General features: G+C 33.7%; 1 protein-coding gene across 3 annotated transcripts; it reads right to left on the bottom strand.

The window, feature by feature from the left end:
* Positions 1–117: 117 nt before the first annotated feature.
* On the bottom strand, positions 118–20,848 carry LOC132614272 (non-specific lipid-transfer protein 1-like). 3 transcript variants are annotated; one of them, XM_060328687.1, is made up of 3 exons: positions 20,445–20,848; positions 365–509; positions 118–228 (listed from the first exon to the last, which is right to left on the bottom strand). In XM_060328687.1, the coding sequence occupies exons 1-2, from the start codon at positions 20,786–20,788 to the stop codon at positions 371–373; spliced, it is 483 nt and encodes a 160-aa protein (XP_060184670.1). In that variant the 5' UTR covers positions 20,789–20,848; the 3' UTR covers positions 118–228; positions 365–370. The 3 variants fall into 3 exon arrangements, with proteins under 3 accessions (XP_060184670.1, XP_060184669.1, XP_060184668.1); XM_060328686.1 differs by lacking the exon at positions 20,445–20,848 and adding an exon at positions 1,274–1,667; XM_060328685.1 differs by lacking the exons at positions 118–228; positions 365–509 and adding exons at positions 19,298–19,429; positions 19,567–19,711 and having other exon boundaries at positions 20,445–20,836.
* Positions 20,849–21,199: the final 351 nt, after the last annotated feature.

Genomic DNA, 21,199 nt, shown 5'->3' with positions numbered 1-21,199 from the left:
GACCAAGCCAATCTTAGTTGAAGTAACCTTCGGGTGTATTAATAACCCATCTATTTATCAACTCAGTCTGTTTTAATCCATTCAAATTCAGCATAATCCGCCCGTTGTACACCCGTAGATAAAAGTCCGAACATTTTATTAGATGAATTTTTTGATCATATCATACATATTTAAGCACAGTACATAGTCTTCGTAGATATTTCTGTATTCCACTTGATGGAGATACCTCTGCATTTTCCAAAAAACAAACCGATTAGTAAAATAATAGACTGATCATAATAAGTGGGAAGACAATTAATTTACACAAGGTTCAAATTAGAATAATAAATGTTGCTAGTATTAAGTAGCCATGGACTTAATTTACCTTCACTTAATTGACAATTAGAGGTTTCTTATGAGGGATTGAATGGTAACTATGATGATTATAATTTGGTCTTCTGAAAGCCATGATCCCAGTATTCTTGTAATTCTTCAGCTTGAACTCTTCAGTTGATGATGAAGTTTTTAATCTGCTCAAAGCAAATAGGAATCAAAATTGATCAAGATTAGGATATGATTAACTTTATCAGTGCGTCATTGAATTTTATTAGTGCAATTTGAGATTACACGACAATAATTTTATCAGAAGAATGACCAGTAAATCCTATTTCTGTGCATAATTGAGTTAACAATAAAACATATGTGGCTAAGGGTGAAAAATATAACCCCATGAAGCTATACTCCACCCAACTCATCTAAGGTGGGGCCCATTTGATTGTGTATTTGACGCATAAAAGAATCATCAAGACGTAGGATAGTATTAGTATTTTTCCGGGTTTAGTTGGTTAGATATAATCGTGATAAAGAAACGAAAAAACTTTTGTTAGTTTGATTTGATAATTAAATAAATTATAAAAGAAAACAAATAAATAAATGAAAAATAATTTTGAGTGAGTGAATTGAGCTATATATGACTCCTTATTTAGCCCAAATAATCACCCATCATGACCCAAATGGATCTCGGGCCCGCTAGTACACAATCCTTTTAGATATATAGCCTAACTATTAAAAATGAAATCAGAATTCGTTTGGATCCTCTCACGATCCTCTCACATATTCAATCTTTTCCAGTTGTTACGTTCATCTTAACCCAAGTAATTAAGAAAATGTAATTAAGCACGCTATGCCCAACCCATTTAATCTGTTCAGATATAGTCCAACTCGCCCATTTGATTGGTCAATAATTTGTAAAATCAAAAGTAAACAAGAATTATAAAAGGGGGGAGAATATTACTTTTTGCAATCCACATTAGGATCAATAGGAATAGAAAGATTGATGTTGCAAAGTTCAGGAATTTGCTTAGCTCTTTCTTGAATTACTCCAATAGCCAAAGCTTCTTTCTTGAGACATTCACACATATTTTGAAGCTTCAAATCATCATCAGAAGTAGCCATCTTCATTAATCCCTTAACACCATTGCAACAAGGGACACTAATATCACCCTTTCCCATTAAAAAACCTCTGCATGGCAAAAGCTTAACAATGGTATTAGGGCATTGATCGTTTCCATTAACAGAACTAATTGCAATAATTAGAGCTAAAACCACCAACCCGGAAATAAAAATCGAACGATCCATTTTGGTATTTTGGTAGAAAGAAATTATTTGTGATGGAAAATTTAAGATTTTTGCTTATATTTATAGTTGAAATCTTAGGTTGAAGTCCTTGAAAAGAAAGCTGTGTAACGTAAAAATGGTTTAGGTGAAAAAAGAACTTGGATTTTACATGCATCTGAGCATCTAACTGCCAAAAAATGTGAATTATTGGACTATATATATGTAATAGAAGCATAAAACATGTGTATCCATTTCAAAATAAAAGTTTTTTTTTTTTTTGAAGAAAGAAGAATAAAAGAAAATGAAATATATTACTCTGAAGCTTTTCCAAAAGGGATTTTTTCAGATGTTGCTGATTTATTATCTCTCACATCAATGCATATACAAGTTTGGTAAGAACTATCGTATATCTAGATCATCAAGAGGAAAATCTAAGTAATTAATTGACACTAAAAATTTATGTTTATAAATGCGTTTTCATTAACTGTTGGTGAATATATCGATAAATTACAGTTGAAATTACAATAAAATGAACAAAATGAAGAAAAATTATAAATAAATGATTGTTCAGGTTGAATATCTCGCTTTCTGTTGGAAATAATAATTAAAAATTATAGGAAACCAAAATTAGTTAGGATTGAGTATTTTAATCCATGTTCAATTAGAATTTATAGTCAAATTAGTATAGGAATAGGTTTTTCTATTTTGAGTTAAAGTAAGTTTTATACTATTATAAAGGGCTGCTATTTATTTTATGTTGTGGGGATTGTAGAGAGCATTCAGATATTCACAGAGTTTATCAATAAAATATCTTCCTTCACTCTCTTTAAGGAGATTCAAGCCCACTGCGATATAATCTTCACCAGTCCAGCAGTAATACTCTGACTTGTCCCCTCCAAGATACAACAACCCGCCAACATCGTGTGACTCAAACAATTCCGGACTAGTTGAAGAGTCCAAAGCTCCACCAAAAGAACATGTTCCTTCAACATAGAAAATTATTCTCTTTTGTAGTGAATTAGTTAGACACTTACTCTCAACTCTATCTTTCACTACACTAACCTCACTTTACAACATGTTCCCCACACTACAACACAATATTTCTTTCATCTTTTTTTTTTCCTCCTCATAAAGTAAGGATGACAAACTATTATCTCTTCGATGTTCAATCTATGATTAATCCTAAGGTATCTATCACTATAGTCTATAGCTAGCAATTTAAGTTATCAATTATTCAATTGTTAAACTAAATAAGAAACTTGAAAGCAAAAAAAGCGTGACTCCGATATAGAAGTTTGATTTTACATGTGAGCATCTAGTTGATCATCTTCTAAAATATATCGAGTTTAAATTCTATATGTGATATAAAAAGTTATAAGTAAACCTTTATCGATTGGTAACCTTAATTTAAAAATGATATTTAAGCTATGTGTTATTACATGTTAAAATATATATATTAATAACGTATAGCTTAAATCTTTACACCATCGCCATTTCCTATCAGACTAAGCATAGAAATTCAATCACTAGGATTATTAACTACTTCTATTCTAATTTATTTGGCACCATCTAACTTGGCACGGAGTTTAAGAAAAAAAAGAAGTCTTTTGAAATATGTGATCTAAAACAAGTCTTGGATATTTGTGTGGTTGTACATCATTTCATAAAATTAAATTGTTTCTAAATATAGAAAGGTGATATTTTTTTGAGACAGACTAAAATAAAAAGTGTGCCACATAAATTAGGACAGAGGGAATAATAAGGATTGTGAGTATTGAAAAAAAGTTTTGAATCGTAAACCTAACCGAACCAAATCATTGACCATTCAACTACTTCGATTGTTAGGATCAAGATGAATATGCTTTTGTAATAGTTAAAAAAAGAAAGAAAAATTACAATTATCTGAAATTGAAATTCACCAACTGTGTGACACAACCATTATTTTGCAGATGCAACTACATATAATTTTAGGATAGCTTGTAAATTTACTCTTGTTTTGGTGGTGCACTATGACCCATACCAAGGCTATGTCCTAGTTTATTATGTCTCGGTGAATTGGGTGATTAGTCGACCTCTAGCCCTTCATTTGGAACACAACGACAATATTCAGAACCATCCCCCGATCTTTTAGGTTGGTAATCTTTGACCTCTTCCTTTTGTTCTGGTCCAGCATGATCAATTGCAAGATCATGCTCGGGTCTTACAAGCGAATAATCATTTATAACTGCTCGTTGTTTCGGTGCACGAGGTCCATGCCCTTCTCTTGGAGGAGGGAAAACATAAAATTGACCATTACTAAGACAATGGCTTGCTCTAGGGGACCATAACCTTCAATATGGATTGAAGATCTAGAGTGACCATTTTTGTAAGGGACAATTATCAAAATCAAAATAAGAAATGTTGTGAAAGAGATTGAACAAGGGGTCATTTTTTGGTCTTAGCCTAATTTGCTATGTTTTTATTAGTGCTAGTGCAAAACTATCAAGCTATTTCTACAATATCTAGTTGAAGTAGTGACAGGCCTGATTATTATGAAATATATAGTCCAAGAACCATTTCAACTGCATTTTGGTGTAGCGACATATAACAAAACTTCACTAACTATATAGTCCAAGAACCATTTCATCTGTTTTTTGGTGTGGGGCATATACCAAAACTTCATTAACTATATAGTCCAAGAACCATTTCATCTGCATTTTGGTGTAGGGATATATAACAAAACTTCATTAATTATATTGTCCAATAACCATTTCAACTGCATTTTGGTGTAGGGGGACTTGTAGATTTGGTCCCTTAGTTATTGTTAAATTATGAGTTTGGTCCTAGTGATATTTAGCTAAGCACTTTGAACCTTCAATTAATTCAAGTGATGCACTTTTAATCCTTCTCTCTTTGACTCTTCACAAAATTATCGCATTATCAATCATGAAACTACTGAATTATCCTGTGTAATGTTCAATAAGTATTGTTACTCATGTCTGAGTGTAATATGATTCTATAAATAGTCTAAATATAACACATTTCCTATATAAAGGGAACAAAAAGCACACATCTTTGTTAATTAAAGATTATATATCTAAGTCATAAATCACAAGGATTAAAATTAGAATTCAGCAACTAAGGAACTAAAAATGCTGTTATCCCTTTGGTTTTCTTGTGGATGAGTTTTTTTGTTACTGGATTTGAACCAGTAACAATATTACTATACATTGATTCATAATTTTTATGAATCGTATGCATTAAAAGGTACATGTACGGTTCTTAAGAGATAAAATTTATACCGACTAGTTCAAATTCATGTCATATAGGTTCATTACGAGTAAGTGTACCCCACCTGGGATTTTTTTTGGTTATATTTCAATGAAAACAAATTGCTCTAACCAACAATTTACCCTCCAAAAGAGAAGTCAACTAAAACCAGTTGAATCATCTTCGTGTTCAACATCTGAATGTGCATAATATATTTATCTAAACATAAGAAATATACAATTTAAATAAAAAAGTAACTAATATTAGAAAATAAATACAAAATTAAGAAAATAAAAATATTAATTGAAACACTAATGTTTGCTAGTAATGATGGAGATGTTTGTAGTGGTGGTGGGTGGGGGGTTGGTTGGGGTTAAGGTTGGTAAGTAGGGTGAATGGGGTGAGGGGTTGCGTGGTGGGTGGGGTGCGGTGGGGTGGATAGTGATGGGTAGGTGAGGGGTTGGGGAGGTGTTAGTGCGTGTGTGTGTGGGGGGGGGGGGGGGGTTGTTGTCTGGTAAGGGGAGTGGGTTGCGGTTTGGGTAGTGGTGGCGGTGAGGGTGAGTTTTGAAACTTTAGCCAAGCACAAAGTACTACTTTAATATTGGAAAAATTGATTTTTAAATTGATTAGCTAAACACAATATGCTACTCCTTCAGTCCCAATTTGTTTGAAGGTTGACCAATTTGGGGAGTCATTTTTTTTAACCTAATTTTAAACATTCTTCGAGTATTTTATAATAAGAAATACATATTTGAAAACTACGTAAAAAGTACTATAAGTCTGCATAACTAATAATTCACATTATGTGAAAAGAGTTGAAAAAAATTGTTAAAGAAAGAGTTGTTTGACTCCCAAACTGATCAACCTCCAAACAAATCTGGACGGATGAAGTATTATTTATACTTTTTCCAAAAGTATTTTTCAAAATAAGTAGAATGAAGCTTGGCCAACAACAGGCTATTAAGCAAATTGTATCATGACTAATCAATCAATCTGGTCCAGCCCATATAACACATTGGGCTCCATTTTTTTTTTTTGCAGATTGTCCTTCATTTGGGGTGGTCTTTAATTTTTAGCCCTCAAATTGGTAGGCTTTAATATTTTTCCTTCACTTAACACCCAGAGGTCCTGGGTTTGAACCCAGGCTCAGTAAAAAAAATAAAATAAAATTGCAAGACATAAGTTGGGATTCGCAAGCCCAACTTATGCCTTAAGGCAGTCTTTTACCCAAAATTATGCCTTAAGGCAGAGGTTTGCAAAATTCCAGTAATTTTTTTTTGGGGCTTAAGGCAGAGTTTGAAACCCAACTTATGCCTTAAGACATGGGTCCAACTTATGCCCTACGAATCCAACTTATGCCTTGTGATTTTTTTTTTAAGTTTTTAACTTAGCAGGGGTTCAAACTCAGAACCAAGAAGCTTTTAGCGATGGCCAAAAATTAAAGAGGGTACAAAAATTAAAGACCACCCCAAGCGAAGGAAATCCTGCAAATTACCCATTGGCCTCTCAGTACCACATAGGCCCATATGCAGAAACCCTCACTACACCATGTATAAATCAACTACTAGGTTTATTTTCATCAGCGAAATCACACACACTCACACTTCAAGCAGAGCAAAACTCTTCGTAACCCAGACCTATTTCGTGGTGTTGGTAAATTCTCCCGTTCAAGAATGTACCATAAAAGAGGTCTTTGGGCAATAAAGAAGAAAAACAATAGCGTTTTCCCTAAACACGACAAAGAACCCACCGTTAAACCACCAAAATTTTACCCAGCTGATGATGTGGCAAAATCCCTAGTTAACAAACACAAATGAAAACCTACGAAGATTAGAGCAAGTATTACACTTGGTACTGTTTTAATTATCCTTGCTGGTAGGTCTCGGGTCGGGTTTGTTACTTGTTACGGGACTATTTAAACTTTAAATTGTTTTGAATGCCGATAGGTCTCGAGTCGGGTTTGTTACTTGTTACGGGCAGTGTTTTAAAAGGCAGTTTCAGGACTCGCCCAGGGGCGAGCCACTGGCAAAATGCCCTGGGACTCACGTGCTGAGCTTAGTTCTTGTGAGGCTTACGCCTAAGCGCCCAATTGTACACCTTAAACACGCATAATGCCAATGCTCGGGGCTCGCCTAACAGTTCTTATACAAATTATATATTAAATCCATTAATTATAATCATTGACCCTCATAATTCTTTAACAAATGAATGGTACTTAATATTTTTTCATCTATGTAAATAAGAAAATTGGGAGTAACTCAAATAACAAGTCGTAGTATTGCATATTTACTATTTAAGAACATTATGAGGGTGAATATGATATGATCCTACTTAGCACACTTCATTTCAAGACGTACATTCAAGGACGAGATATGAGACTTCAAGCTTTACAAGCTACATGGAAGATGAGGAAGTAGTTTGAGTCTTTTGGAGGCTCCTACAAGCCACACAAGATGGCTTATGATGTGTGGAAGGTGGCTTGAGAGCTGATTGAAGAAGAAGTTACTAGAAAGGGGACCAAATGCGCAAAGTGGCCTAGCGTGCAAACAGGGACATTTATGCAAATTGGCTATACTTGCAAACTTAGACAAGGTCGGGAGTTGGCTATTTGCTCAAATAAGATTATGCTTGCAAGAAGGCCATGCATGCAAGATTGATTAGAGGGCCATTTATGCAAAAAGGGGCGTGTTTGGCCATTGAAGGCCAATTCTTGAATTGAAGACTACACTAAGAAGACTAGCCAAACGAGACCCTTACTTCATTAAGGGTAGCATTGTAATTGCCTATTAGTCTTCTTTACTTAACTTGTATATATAGCTTGTCTTTCATTTCAATTACTTAGATTATCTAGATTGGATGAATTATGTATTGAATACTCTAAGGAGTGATAGTTTGTTTAGGGTTAGCTTAGTTAATGGTGGATTCCATTGTTGGTCTTGAACTATTTTTCCATTGATTTCATGAAGGGTTGTTCATTTGTGGATTTCAATTGAATTTCCCTTGCCTTGATTTCAAATAGCTTAGGTTCTATTGATTGAATCCGATTGTAAGGGTCTAGGTTTCATATACTTAGGTATGTCCATAGATTCATTATCATTAGGGTCTAGTTTCTATCCCTCTATTTCTCATCCCCTTTCTTCAATTCTCATCCCCAATTTCTTGTTTATCCTTAATTCCGCGTTTAGGTTTTGATTTGGCGTTTCCCCCAAATCGATTCTTAACATTTGGTATCAGAGCCAGGTTAAAAGATTGTTCCTACAATTTCTAATCCTAGGCTCAAAATTTGAAAATCTCAAAAAAATCAAAAATCTGAAAATTCATAAAAAATTCAAAAATTGTTCTTGTGTTGTTACTTTGGTGGATTTGAGGCCGAATTTGAGTTTGTTGCTATCAAAAACCTCTAAATCCAAAGTTTGAAGTTATTTGGTTGGGTTTTGAAGTTTTCACCATCAAAGCTTCATCAAAGCTTGAAGAACTCCAGTGGGTTTGGTTGACTTTGGTAAAATTGAGATTTAATTGGTATTGGTCTTTGTTGTTTAGGAGAAAAGGAACTTAGATCCGAAATTTGAGTTAATTTGAGGGATCTACCATTTTTGGATTTTGAAGGTTTGAAGAACTTGAAGAACAAGCAAGTGGGTCTTCAATTTTACGTGTTCAATTGGTCTCAATTTGGAGTGGGCTTTGTTCTCTAGGTGGAGGGGAGGCTAGATCCAAAATTTGGGGTCAATTGGAGTTGGAATTGAAGTAGTTGAAAATTTGAATGTTCTTGAAGATCTTCATATATTCATGACGAAGAAGATGACCCAAGGTTGTGTTTGATCCAAAATATTTTTCCCAAAGTTGTCAAAAGGTGTTTTCCTACCCCAAAGGGGAAAATACTAGGTTGTGTGGGTCCAACAAGTCAAGGAAATTCAGAATATCCAACCAAAGATCGAGTTGAACAAGTACAATAGGTCATTGTTGTGGGAAATATGGTCCAAAATATACGGACCGTATAAAAATCCACGGATCGTATATTTCCATCGTGAATTGGGAGCCACAAATTTGAGCTACTGTTACTAAAATACGGTGCCAATATACGGACCGTATAAAATTCAACAGTCCATATAATCTCTTCGTCAATTGGACGCCAAGTTGCCCACTTACTTTTCCTATTCTACGGTTACAATTTCGTATAAAAATTAACGGACCGTATAACTTTTTTGGCCAACCGTATAATTGAAGTCCAAGTTTGCTACGTACTGTTACTGTTTGACGGACCATTCTACGATCCGTAAGAAATTGTACGGACTGTAAAAATACAAATCCCATCGTACAATTGGTCCGTATAAATCAAGTTCCAGCCGTATAATCCAAGTATCAATAGTACATTTCAAGGTATCTGTATCTTGATTCAACTTTGATTCCTTTCACTTTCATCTCATTCTCAAGCCTCAAATCTTGTTCTCAATTCATTTCAATTCCAGAAAATTTCTTGGGATTCCTTGTTGGTTTTGTGTCCCTAATCTTTTGGTAGGGAGCAAAAAAAAAAAAAAGACGAGTATAGAAACTTGAAATTTTTAGTTGTTTCATATTGATACCTTAGATCAATTGGGGCTTCACGGCCGTGTTTTCAAGTTATCACCTACCCGGGCCCGAAATTTTATTTCATTCTCGATTTTTGCATTTCGTATTTTTCATGTTTTCTTCCACTAGTGTGCATTTAGTAATTGCTCTACTTGTGTACGCTAGTTCTTGAGTCCGTCTTTCTTTCGTGCCAATTCTTTTCAAGCTTTTCTCGTTTACACCTCATTGAATCTTCTTGGCTCAAGTCTTTTTGCTTTATCGAGTCGTCCATCTTTCAATTAACAAGAATCTATTCCTCCACAAAGGTTAGCGATCTTGTGAATTGAGTTTGGATTGAAAAGGGTTTTTGACCAACTTTGGAAGAAGCTTAGGTTGAGAGGTAAGTTTGAGTGCAAATACGAGTGATGTGAGGAGCTTTTTCTACTAATCTTGTTTGATCGTTTTGTAGGTACACGAAGAGGAGACATAAGGAGAAGGAGAGATAAGGATGTCATCCATAGCTTCCGAGTCTTGTGGAGATGATTTTGAAGGTTATGCCTCTAGCAATGGAGGGTATGACTATGAGGGTGACGGAGGCTATGAGGAAGATGACATGGGATATGAGCATCACTATTCTTACAATGAATATGAAGGTGATGGGGCTCACGAGTCGTATGAGGAACATGGGCGATATGATCATAACTTGTACGAGGGTGAAGAATACTACTCCGAGGGAAACTGTGAGGCAACACCTCATGAGGCTTATGAAGAAGAAGGAGTAGACGAGTATGAAGAAGGGTCCTATGGTGGATACGAGCATGAAGAGTCTCATTATACACACTATGGACATGGAGGTGAGTTGAGGTTTGCTCCTTCCTCACACTTTCGGTATGAACCACTTGATAAGAACTTGCAAGAATGGGAAGAATGTAGTGATTATGAACCTAATGGCTATGCGCTTTGTGGTAAATATACTTGTGAAGATAATGGGATTGAACAAAACTATTATGTGGGATCTTCTAATAGGTATTCAGGTGCATCGCCATGTAATACTTTCTATTCCAAGCAAAATGGTATAAGTGTGTGGATTGGTCCAAGTAGGAATAGTTCGAGGAGAAGAAGAGATGGCACATTTCTTAATCCAAGAAACACAATGAACTATGATTCTTATCCTAATCCGGAGGTGTCATGTTCTCAATATGGCTATGGTGTGAAGGGTAGAAGGAGAGAAGTGTTGACGAGAGGTAACCAACTTGCTGGTTTTGGAAGTTCTTGTGGCGACTACTCAAGTCCGACATCTTATCCTACTCCAAGAAATGCAATGAATCATTACTCTTATTCTAATCCGAGGTTACCATGTTCTCAAGTTGGATATGTTATGGAAGGTAGGAGATGAGTGACGATAGGTGAAGGAAGTAGGAGGAATGACGGGCTTCAAGCGAGGAATGAACCTAAAGAAGAAACAAAAACAAGTCGTGGGTTCAAAGAGATAAGAGAAGACTTCAAGTGCATAGGAGATCATATAAAAGGGGCACAAGAAAACCTCAAGGAAATGACGGAGCTAGTTCTCCAAATGCAAGGACAAGTCCACAAGGTCCAACAAACTGTGAGAGAAAAGATTGAGAGGAGTAAGGGAGTCAAAAGTGACAACTCTAGAGAGGAAAAAGGAGAGGATGTGAGGAGTGATGTGAGGGAGTTGTCATAACCTTTATCTAACCCTTGTGACTTTTCTTTCTTCTCTAGTAGTCTTAATGATAGTGCAGGTATTCTCGGAAGCAAACCTAATGATGACCCTCAACCTTTGAAGGTTCTTGAGGTGGTTGAGAGATTCCCAAAAGAGCAAACGAGCTCCAAAGTTGAAACCCAAGGCAAAGGAGATGAATGTGAACTTTAAGGTAAAACAGCTACTCTTAACACCACAAATGATGTGATTGATAATGTTGTCAAAGTGAGTGTAAATGACAGCTTGTCCTTAATTGAGCTTAATGAGTCTTTGCCTTGTGGTGAGCTTAGTGCAATTGTGACAATTGACAATGTGTTTGATATGGGTGCTCCAACTCTAGTTGATCCTATTGATGACTATCTTGACTCTTTTTTTGAGTTCAAGTTGTGTCCACCTAGTGTTGATGCCTATGATTTGCATGTTAGTACATTGTCATGTGAAATGATAGTTCACCCACTAGTTGATCCTAGCGATGACCGAATTGATTCTTCTAGCAAGATCGATTTATGTCCAACTACTGTGGATACTTGTTTTGATTAATTTTCTTGGCATGATAATCCCCTATTTGAGAAACTTTGTGATGTGCTTAATGAGCCTCAATTTAGTGACGATATTGAGGAAATTGATCATGTGAATAGTCATGTACCTTGTGGGATGCTTGGTAATGTTGCAAATGAAGTGTCCTTTGGAGACTACAAGGTATTTAGTAACCCACTATGGGATGATGATGGGCTTGGTCTTGATGACAAACATGGAGTGGTTGAAGTTGTTGACACCTTTCCCGAAGAAGAAAAGTCCTTCTTGAGGGTTTGTGACCCACTTGATGGACCAACGTCGAATTTGGAAAAGGCTTCCATAAGTGATGAGTGCTCTTTAAAGAAGGGGAGCAATTTGAAAAGGAAAGAGCACACTTCTTGGAAAGACTGTGCTAGATCTTTTATCGTAAGGGATGAAGAGATGCTACTCTTAGCTTGGCATAGGTTTGAAAAGCCTAAAGGTAAAAATCCTTCTTTTGATGAAGTTGATTATATGATTAACTTGTTTGTGGAGTTTCATCAAAAGAGGAAACTTGAAGAGGGTACCCATTGGAGAAGACCTCATTGGACTACACTTTGGTATGAAATCACATCTCTTACTTCCTCTAAGGACGGTATGTATTCTTGGCTCATACTTAGTCTTGGGCTTTCTAAAGCCATGGAGGTAACTTCTTGGTGTGTTGAGCATAGTAGTAACACTTCTTTCCATTCATGTGATAATTTGCTAGTATTATTACTTGATTTCATGTTGGGCTTGCATGGGGAATGTGGGAAAAGTAGTGGGGGTGATACCTTTGTATTTGACCCCGATGATGACTTAGGAGTGATTCCTTACTTTTGGTGGACTAGTGTGATGATTGGACCCTTGACTTGGGTTGGGCTTATTGGTGATATTACACTTAGTCATGAGGTATTTCACTTGTTTCTTGACTTAAGGGGAGATTATGTAAGCTTCTTAATTGCTAGGAGCAATGTAGACTTGCATGTTGGCGTTTCTATTTGCATTGGGTTCTTTGATTTACCCTTTTGTCAAAATGACTTGAATAGCCAAATGTCTTTGGCATTATTTGGATACATGTTCTTTTTAGATCCATTTGATGCTTGGTTATATCATAAAAGTGAGCTATTTAGTATGTTGTTTGCATGCTCTGCTTACTTTAGGAATTATCATTGACCTTATGATGACTACCTTGCTTGTTTTGTGAAAGAGTTTGTACTCATTCTCTTCTATATTTTGCAAGGTACAGATTCGAGGACGAATCCTTTTGAAGAAGGGGAGGATGATATGATCCTACTTAGCACACTTCATTTCAAGACATACATTCAGGGACGAGATATGAGACTTCAAGCTCTACAAGCTACATCGAAGATGAGGAAGTCGTTTGAGGCGTTTGGAGGCTCATACAAGCCACACAAGATGGCTTATGATGTGTGGAAGGTGGCTTGGGAGTTGATTGAAGAAGAAACTAGAAAGGAGACCAAATGCGCAAAGTGGCCAAACGTGCAAACAAGGGCATTTCTGTAAATTGGCTATATTTGCAAACTTGGACAAGATCGGGAGTTGGCTATTTGCTCAAAGAAGGTTATGATTGCAAGAAGGCCATGCATGCAAGATTGATTAGAGGGCCATCTATGCAAGGAGGGGCGTGTTTGGCCATTGAAGGCCAATTCTTGAATTGAAGACTACACTAAGAAGACTAGCCAAACAAGACCCTTACTTCATTAAGGGTAGCATTGTAATTTCCTATTAGTCTTCTTTACTTAGCTTGTATATATAGCTTGTCTTTCATTTCAATTACTTAGATTATCTAGATTGGATGAATTATGTATTGAATACTCTAAGGAGTGATAGTTTGTTTAGGGTTAGCTTAGTTAATGGTGGATTCCATTGTTGGTCTTGAACCATTTTTCCATTGATTTCATAAAGGGTTGTTCATTTGTGGATGTCAATTGAATTTCCCTTGCCTTGATTTCAAATAGCTTAGGTTCTATTGATTGAATCCGATTGGAAGGGTCTAAGTTTCATATACTTAGGTATGTCCATAGATTCATTATCATTAGGGTCTAGTTTCTATCCCTCTATTTCTCATCCCCTTTCTTCAATTCTCATCCCTAATTTCTTGTTTATCCTTAATTCCGCGTTTAGGTTTTGATTTGGTGTTTCCCCCAAATCGGTTCTTATCAGAATATCACTTACTATTTATTTTAATAATACATAGAAGATTTGTACATTTTCACTTGTCATTGGTCTTTTGTCCTTATGTATCAAAATTATCATATTTTATTATTTCGCTATTTGAAAGTAATTAATTTTATTCATGAAGGAGTTACGTTTTAATCATAATACTGATAAAGTTTATTGATATAAAATGAACAGTATGATAGTAATATTGTTTTAATAAATTGTGATCTTTTCATTGTTTGAAATTAAAGATGTTAGAGTTGATTTGTATTCCATAAGAGCTTTTATTTCATTGTTTGTTTATACTTGTAAAATTATGTTACATATAATTACAAGTCATAAGCAGGGGTGGCTAGAGGGTGAGGCTAGTAAAACTTTTGCTTTAGACCTCCAAACTTTTACCGATGAATTTTATGGTTTACGTTTCTTTTGGATAATATTGAAGATTGTCACTAGAAGTACAATATATATAACAAAAGAAAGAAAAAACACTATCTATGTTTTAAGAGCAATATTTCAAAACTTTGAACTAAACTACTCAAATCTTCATATTGTTAAATAAAGTTTTTACAATAACATCCTAGGTGATGTCTTTAAAACACATGGCTAATATCTTATTGACTTGGATTGATCCTCACTAATATAAACACTAATGTTACTATATGAAGTAATAGACAACAAGTATGAAAAATAAAAAAGGCAACACTAAATACCCATGGGGCTTACGCCCAATGCCTCGGGGCTTAATTACGTCTGGCCGAGGCAAATGTAAAATGCCCCGCCTTACACCTCTACCTTTTAAAACACTGGTTACGGGTCTGTTTAAACTTTAAATTGTTTTGAATGCTGGTAGGTCTCAGGTTTGGGTGGGTTTGCTTGTTAAGGGTCCATTTAAACTATAAATTGTTCTGAATGTTGTATAAATGGTTATGCCATTTGATTTTCTTGTTCTTCAAATAGCCGTTGGAACCTCTTGTGAAATCCAATTCTTTAAATTGTTCTCCCCTTCTGAAAGCTGTACCTAATTCTTTACGTTTTTGAACGCATTCTTTGAACAAAAAAGTTTTTATCTCCCCTTCTGAAAGCTGTACCCAATTTTTTGAACACAAAGTACAAATGGATCTATAACCTAACCAAGAAGCATTTGTTGCATAGAATGTGTTGCATTAAGTATTATTACCAAATCTTCTTGTTGCATCCTTCCCAACTTCGCCAAGTGATCTGCACAATTATTTCCTTGTCTCAACGTATGGATTAGAGTAATTCCAAGTTTGGATGTAAGAATCTTGCATTCTTCCATCACAGCGGGATCGGGGTGACTTTCAAAGATCTTACCATTCACAGTTAGCAACTTTAGGGCATCGCTCGAGTCGGTCTCGATGATGATCTTCTTTAGATTATAATTCTTTGCTAGAGTTAAATCGCCATATATTGCCAATAACTCCGATGTAAAGCTTGCTGTCGCTCTCATGCTAAGTTGGCCGTAGAACCCGCCCAGCCACCTTCCCTTATCATCCTGTGCGACCCTACCATACCCTGCTAATCTCGAATGAGGCAGGAAACTGCTATCGGTATTGATCTTGATAAACCCTTGGGGAGGAAAATACCAACTAACAAAAATAGTTTCTTGGTTAGTCAATCGGTCTTTTGTTAACTGAATTCGACAATTTTCAGTTTTGGGATCGAAAAAAAATATGCATTTTGACATTAAACTGGATGCACGTACATTAGTGTTGCTATAGTTTTTGAAGTTACCAAAACACTACTTGTTACGCTCTATTTTGAACGGGTCCAAGATAGTTTGCAAGTTCACGGTTCTTCTAACTGGTTTAAAAAAGTTAGAGTCGCCACCTTATTTTTTAGGAAAATCAGGAAACCTATATGTATTTGTGTGTCTACTCCATTTTAGTCCACGAAACCTATGAGATTCTAGATAAGGGTTTTATTTATCCTGAGGGGAAGGCATTAAGCATCCCTCAGAGCCTGTCCGAAAACAGTCCTTAAACTTAGTTTAACTGACACTAGAGGGGGATTATTTATCAGTTTATCATTATTATTAATTATTTTCAAAATGTTATGACTTCATGAAAAGCTACACTAGGTGATAATAAACTAAGTATACACAATGTATAAAAATGTATTTATATCAAGTATCAAATATTCATAAAGAATGTATAGTAAAAAAGAATATATAAAATAATATAAAGAGAATGTACCTCGTAAGTATAAAAGTATATCTGTTAGTACAAAGAGTGTATATATAAGTTAGTGTAAAGAATGTATAACTATATTAAGAATATATAAAAAAAATGTAAGACTATGTAAAAATAAATATATCAAGGATATAAAGAATGTGCGTCTATGTAATGTGCGTCTATGTATATTAAAAGAATGTATGTATATTAAACATATAAAGAACATATTTCAAGTGTAAAAGAGTGTACGTCAAACCTAAAATGTATAAAGAATTGTATAACTAGGTATATTAGTGCATAAAGAATGTAAAAATAATTTACGAATATTCATTGGTGTAAAGATTTTATATAACAAAATTATTCAGAAAAGTGAATTTTATTTGACTTGTTTCTACCGTTTAGTTAAAAAGAGTTTTTGTTTAATGAATATCCTATCAAAAGAATAAGGAACAAAATAATTGTAAAAAGTATTGGTAAAAAATAAGTATAAGGAATTGTGGATAAAAAATGAGTGAAAATGTGTAATGCCTCTAAAGAATAAAAGATTTGTAAATGGACGACTTAATATTTGCCTAGCGTCAAAAGGTGGATTTAACTTAATTAAAATATGTATTAGTGTACACGAAATAATATAAAATGTAAGTTGTATTAAGAGTGTATAAAGAATATAAAATAAAGGATGGACTAGTATGTTTGCCTAATCGTCAAAAGTGTTAATTTATTTAACAAAGTATTTATACCAAGTCAATTTAATCTAGTTATGAAAGTATTGACGGCCTAAGCCTTGCCTAAAGCGAATGACAATTTTAAGTTTAACAAACAAGGCGACAAGTAAATAAATATATCAACCTGTCATTCCAAAAAATAAAGTTTTCACTATACTATGAGTTTATGTTTTGTACAGTTATAAAAAAAATGCGGAAAGTAAATACAAACAGTAATTCGATGAAGTCTTCGGGTTCCTTCCGAGTGTCGTCTTCGGGATGTATCTTCGGGTACCTGTATAAACACTTAGTAAAAATGTTAGTAAGAGAATAAATAACTATCGGATGAATTAAAGAAATAATGAATAAACTTAAAATAGAAAACCCGTCTTTTGTACATGGGAGGCCTTGGAAATCGAAAGAAATTTCTTCATCGGCCAAGTGTGTAATATTTGTAATAAATTGTAAAATGAAAGAAAAATATATTAGTTAAAGAAGTTTGAAAAAGTCAAAAAATAAGGGATGTGACATAAAGCTTTTAAAAGGTGATTTGACATAAAACCTTTGAAAAGTGATATGACATAAAGTCTTTGAAAAGTGATTTGACATAAAGCCCTTTAAAAAAAGTGATTTGACATAAAGTTTATTAAACTTGATAAAAGGGAGATAAAACTTATTTTGACCCTATAATTGGTGTAGTATACACGGTGTAAGAATGTATATGTATATGATATATGTAAAAAATATAAGAATAAAAATGAAAATATATGTAAATGTAAAAATAATGTATAGACAATGTAGAGAAAATATAAAGAACAAAATGTGTAAAAAATAATAAAATAAAAATGAGCATGTAATGTGATGATATTGTCAAAAAGGTAAAAGAAAATGCTTGCAAGTGTATGAAAAATATTTATAGGGGAGTAAAAAAATGTATGCAAATTTAAAGAAAAAGTAGAGAAAATGTAGAGACAATGTATGAATAAATATAAACAAAATGCATGAACAAATATTATGAATAAATGCATGAATAAATGTAAAGATAAATGCATGAATAAATATAAAGACAATATATGTAATGTATATAAAAATATAAAGGCTATGCATATAATGAATGTAAAGACAAGGTATATAAAAGCGTAAAGACAATGTATGAAAAAAAGAAGAGAAAAAAATAAAATAAAAGAGAGGAGGAAGATGCTAGTCTTGCTAGTCTTCCTATGAAAAGAAAATATGGAGAGTGCAGAGAGAAGAAAAATATATGTAAGGTAGTATGAAGTGGTGAGAAAAATGAGAGGGGAAGTCCTCGTTTATATAGACAAAGGTAAATCACTTTTTATCTAAACCCATGTGCCAAAACCACGGGCTTCACAAAACCATGGGTTTCACAAAACCATGTGCTAAATCTTATCTGTGTTTAAAATTAGTTCCTCCGACTTCCATGTAATAATAAACTGTAACTAAAAATAATAAAGTATAAAAATATATTTAAGGTAATTTTGTGAATAAAGTAAAAAATGTGATTTGAATTAAGGAGACTTGCTAATTAATTGAAGTAAAACTGTATTAGCATGTTGTTTATATACAAACGACTGTAACAAAATAATTATTTAAAATGAAAATAAATTGATAAAAATTCCTATTATTTAAAAATAAGGACAATCATCAATAAATTATATTAAAGCTAAAAAATGTATAAAAACGGTATATTGTGCTATTTAATGACTAGGAAGCCTAAAGAAGTTAATTTTTGAATACGGAGGGCCAAAATTGAGTGTCAACACTACTAAGTAACACTACGGAGGAAATTGAGACAAGTTATAAAAATAGGAAAACGCTAACATATATATATATATATATAGCCATTTCTATAATCCTAATTCACGTAGGACTCAATTTTATTAGCCGTTTAAGAAAGTTGGAAAAGGGTAACAAGCTTTTTAATCCTAATTTGCTTTGGTTTCTATTTAACTATTTGATCATTTATTTAATACTAATTTCTCATTTCAAGATATGCCTTTAAAATAATATCGTACTTCTAGGTTATCATAGAATTTTAGTAAAACTTTTCATTTCATTTAATAGTATGTTGCTTTAAAGACCTCCAGACTTGCATTTAGGGAAAATGTGTCAAAACTAGCCTATAAAAATATGATTTGTCTAATCTGCTTAAGTTTGGATGAGTTATTAATTCGTCAATTTACTAACTCCACTAATTCTTACTCGTTGTTTGATTGATTTGGATTAAATATGTAAGCACAGATTGATTCATGAAAAATCTTGTTAAATATTTTAAAGTTTTATTTTATTTGAAATGTTATACATAGTCATAATTAAAAGAATATTATATTGATTTCTAAATTTTATATAATTAAATCATTTATAACACAATAAAATTAAAAAAACTAAATTGGACGGGTTGAGTGTACCCATTGTAATCTCATTTTTACCCAGCCAATCTTAGCTTATTAAGTAACCTTCGGGTGGATTAATGATCCGCCTATTTATTAACTCAGTTTATTTTAATCCATCCAAATTTAGCATAATCCGCCCGTTTTACACCCGTAGATAAAAGTTTGAATAATTTATTAGATAAAACATTTGATCATATCATATATATCCAAGCACAGTACACATTAAGTTTAATGAAATGACCAGTCTTCTTAGATATTTCTGTATTTCACTTGATGGAGTTACCTCTGCATTTTCCAAAAAAACAAACCGATTAGTAAAATAACAGACTGATCATATTAAGTTGGAAAACAATTAATTTACACAAGGTTCAAATTAGAATAATAAATGTTACTAGTATTAAGTAGCCATGAACTCAATTTACCTTCACTTAATTGACTATTAGAGGCTTCTTATCAGGTATTGAATGGTAATTGTGATGATTATAATTTGGTCTTCTGAAAGCCATGATCCCAGTATTCCTGTAATTCTTCAGCTTGAACTCTCCAGTAGATGATGAAGTTTTTAATCTGCTCAAAGCAAATAGGAATCAAATTGATCAAGATTAGGATATGATTAACTTTATTGGTACGTCATAGAATTTTGTCAGTGTAATTTGAGATTACACGACAATAATTTTCTTAGAAGAATGGCCAGTAAGCGCTATTTCTGTGCATAATTGAATTAACATTAAAACATATGTGGCTAAAGGTGAAAAATATAACCCCATGAAGCTATACTCCACCCAACTCGTCGAAGTTGGGGCCGATTTGATTGTGCATGTAGTTTCAGATTGACGCATAAAAGAATCGTCAAGACATAGGATAGTATTAGTATTTTGTTGGGTTTGGTTAGTTAAATATAGTGATAAAGAAAAGAAAAAACTTTTGTTAGTCTGATTTGATAATTAAATAAATCATAAAAGACAAACAAATAAATAAATGAAAAATAATTTTGAGTGAGCGAATTGATAGATATGACTCACTATTTAGCCAAATAATCACCAATCATGACCCAAATGGATCTCGGGCCCGCTAGTATACAACCCATTTAGATATATAGTCCAACCGGAGAAAATGAAATCAGACATCGTCTGGATCCTCCCACATGTACAATCTTTTCCATTGGTTTTCGTTCATTTTAACACACGCTATGCCCAACCCATTTAATCCGTTCAGATACAGTCCAACTCCCCCATTTGATTGGTCAATAATTTGTACAATCAAAAGTAAACAAGAGTTATAAAAGGGGGGAGAATATTACTTTTTGCAATCCACATTAGGATCAATAGGAATAGAAAGATTGACGTTGCAAAGTTGAGGAATTTGGTTAGCTCTTTCTTGAATTACTCCAATAGCCAAAGCTTCTTTCTTGAGACATTCACACATATTTTGAAGCTTCAAATCATCATCAGAAGTAGCCATTTTCATTAATACCTTAACACCGTTGCAACAAGGGACACTAATATCACCCTTTCCCATTAAAAAACCTTTGCATGGCAAAAGCTTAACAATGGTATTAGGGCATTGATCGTTTCCATTAACAGAACTAATTGCAATAATTAGAGCTAAAACCACTAACCCGGAAACAAAAATCGAACGATCCATTTTGGTATTTTTGGTAGAAAGAAATTATCTGTGATGGAAAGTTTAAGATTTTTGCTTATATTTATAGTTGAAATCTTAGGTTGAAGTCCTTGACAAGAAAGTGTAACGTAAAATTGGTTTAGGTGAAAAAAGAACTTGGATTTTACATGCATGTGAGCATCTAACTGCCAAAAACTGTGAATTATTGGACTATATATAAGTAATAGAAGCATAAAGCATGTGTATCCACTTCCAAATTAAAGAAATTATGATCTTTTTAAGAAAGAATTATAAAAGAAAAATGAAATATATTGTCATTTCGAAGCTTTCCGAAAAAGATTTATCAGATGTTCGCTGATTTACTATGATTCTCATCAGTCATGTACAAGTCTGGTAATTGAAAGGTTGAAACGTTATCATGAAGAAACTATC

This window comes from Lycium barbarum, chromosome 10, assembly GCF_019175385.1.
Source record: "Lycium barbarum isolate Lr01 chromosome 10, ASM1917538v2, whole genome shotgun sequence".
NCBI classification, from domain to species: domain Eukaryota; kingdom Viridiplantae; phylum Streptophyta; class Magnoliopsida; order Solanales; family Solanaceae; genus Lycium; species Lycium barbarum.
Note: the sequence above shows the minus strand (reverse complement) of the source record. Positions and strands in the feature narration are given on the sequence as shown.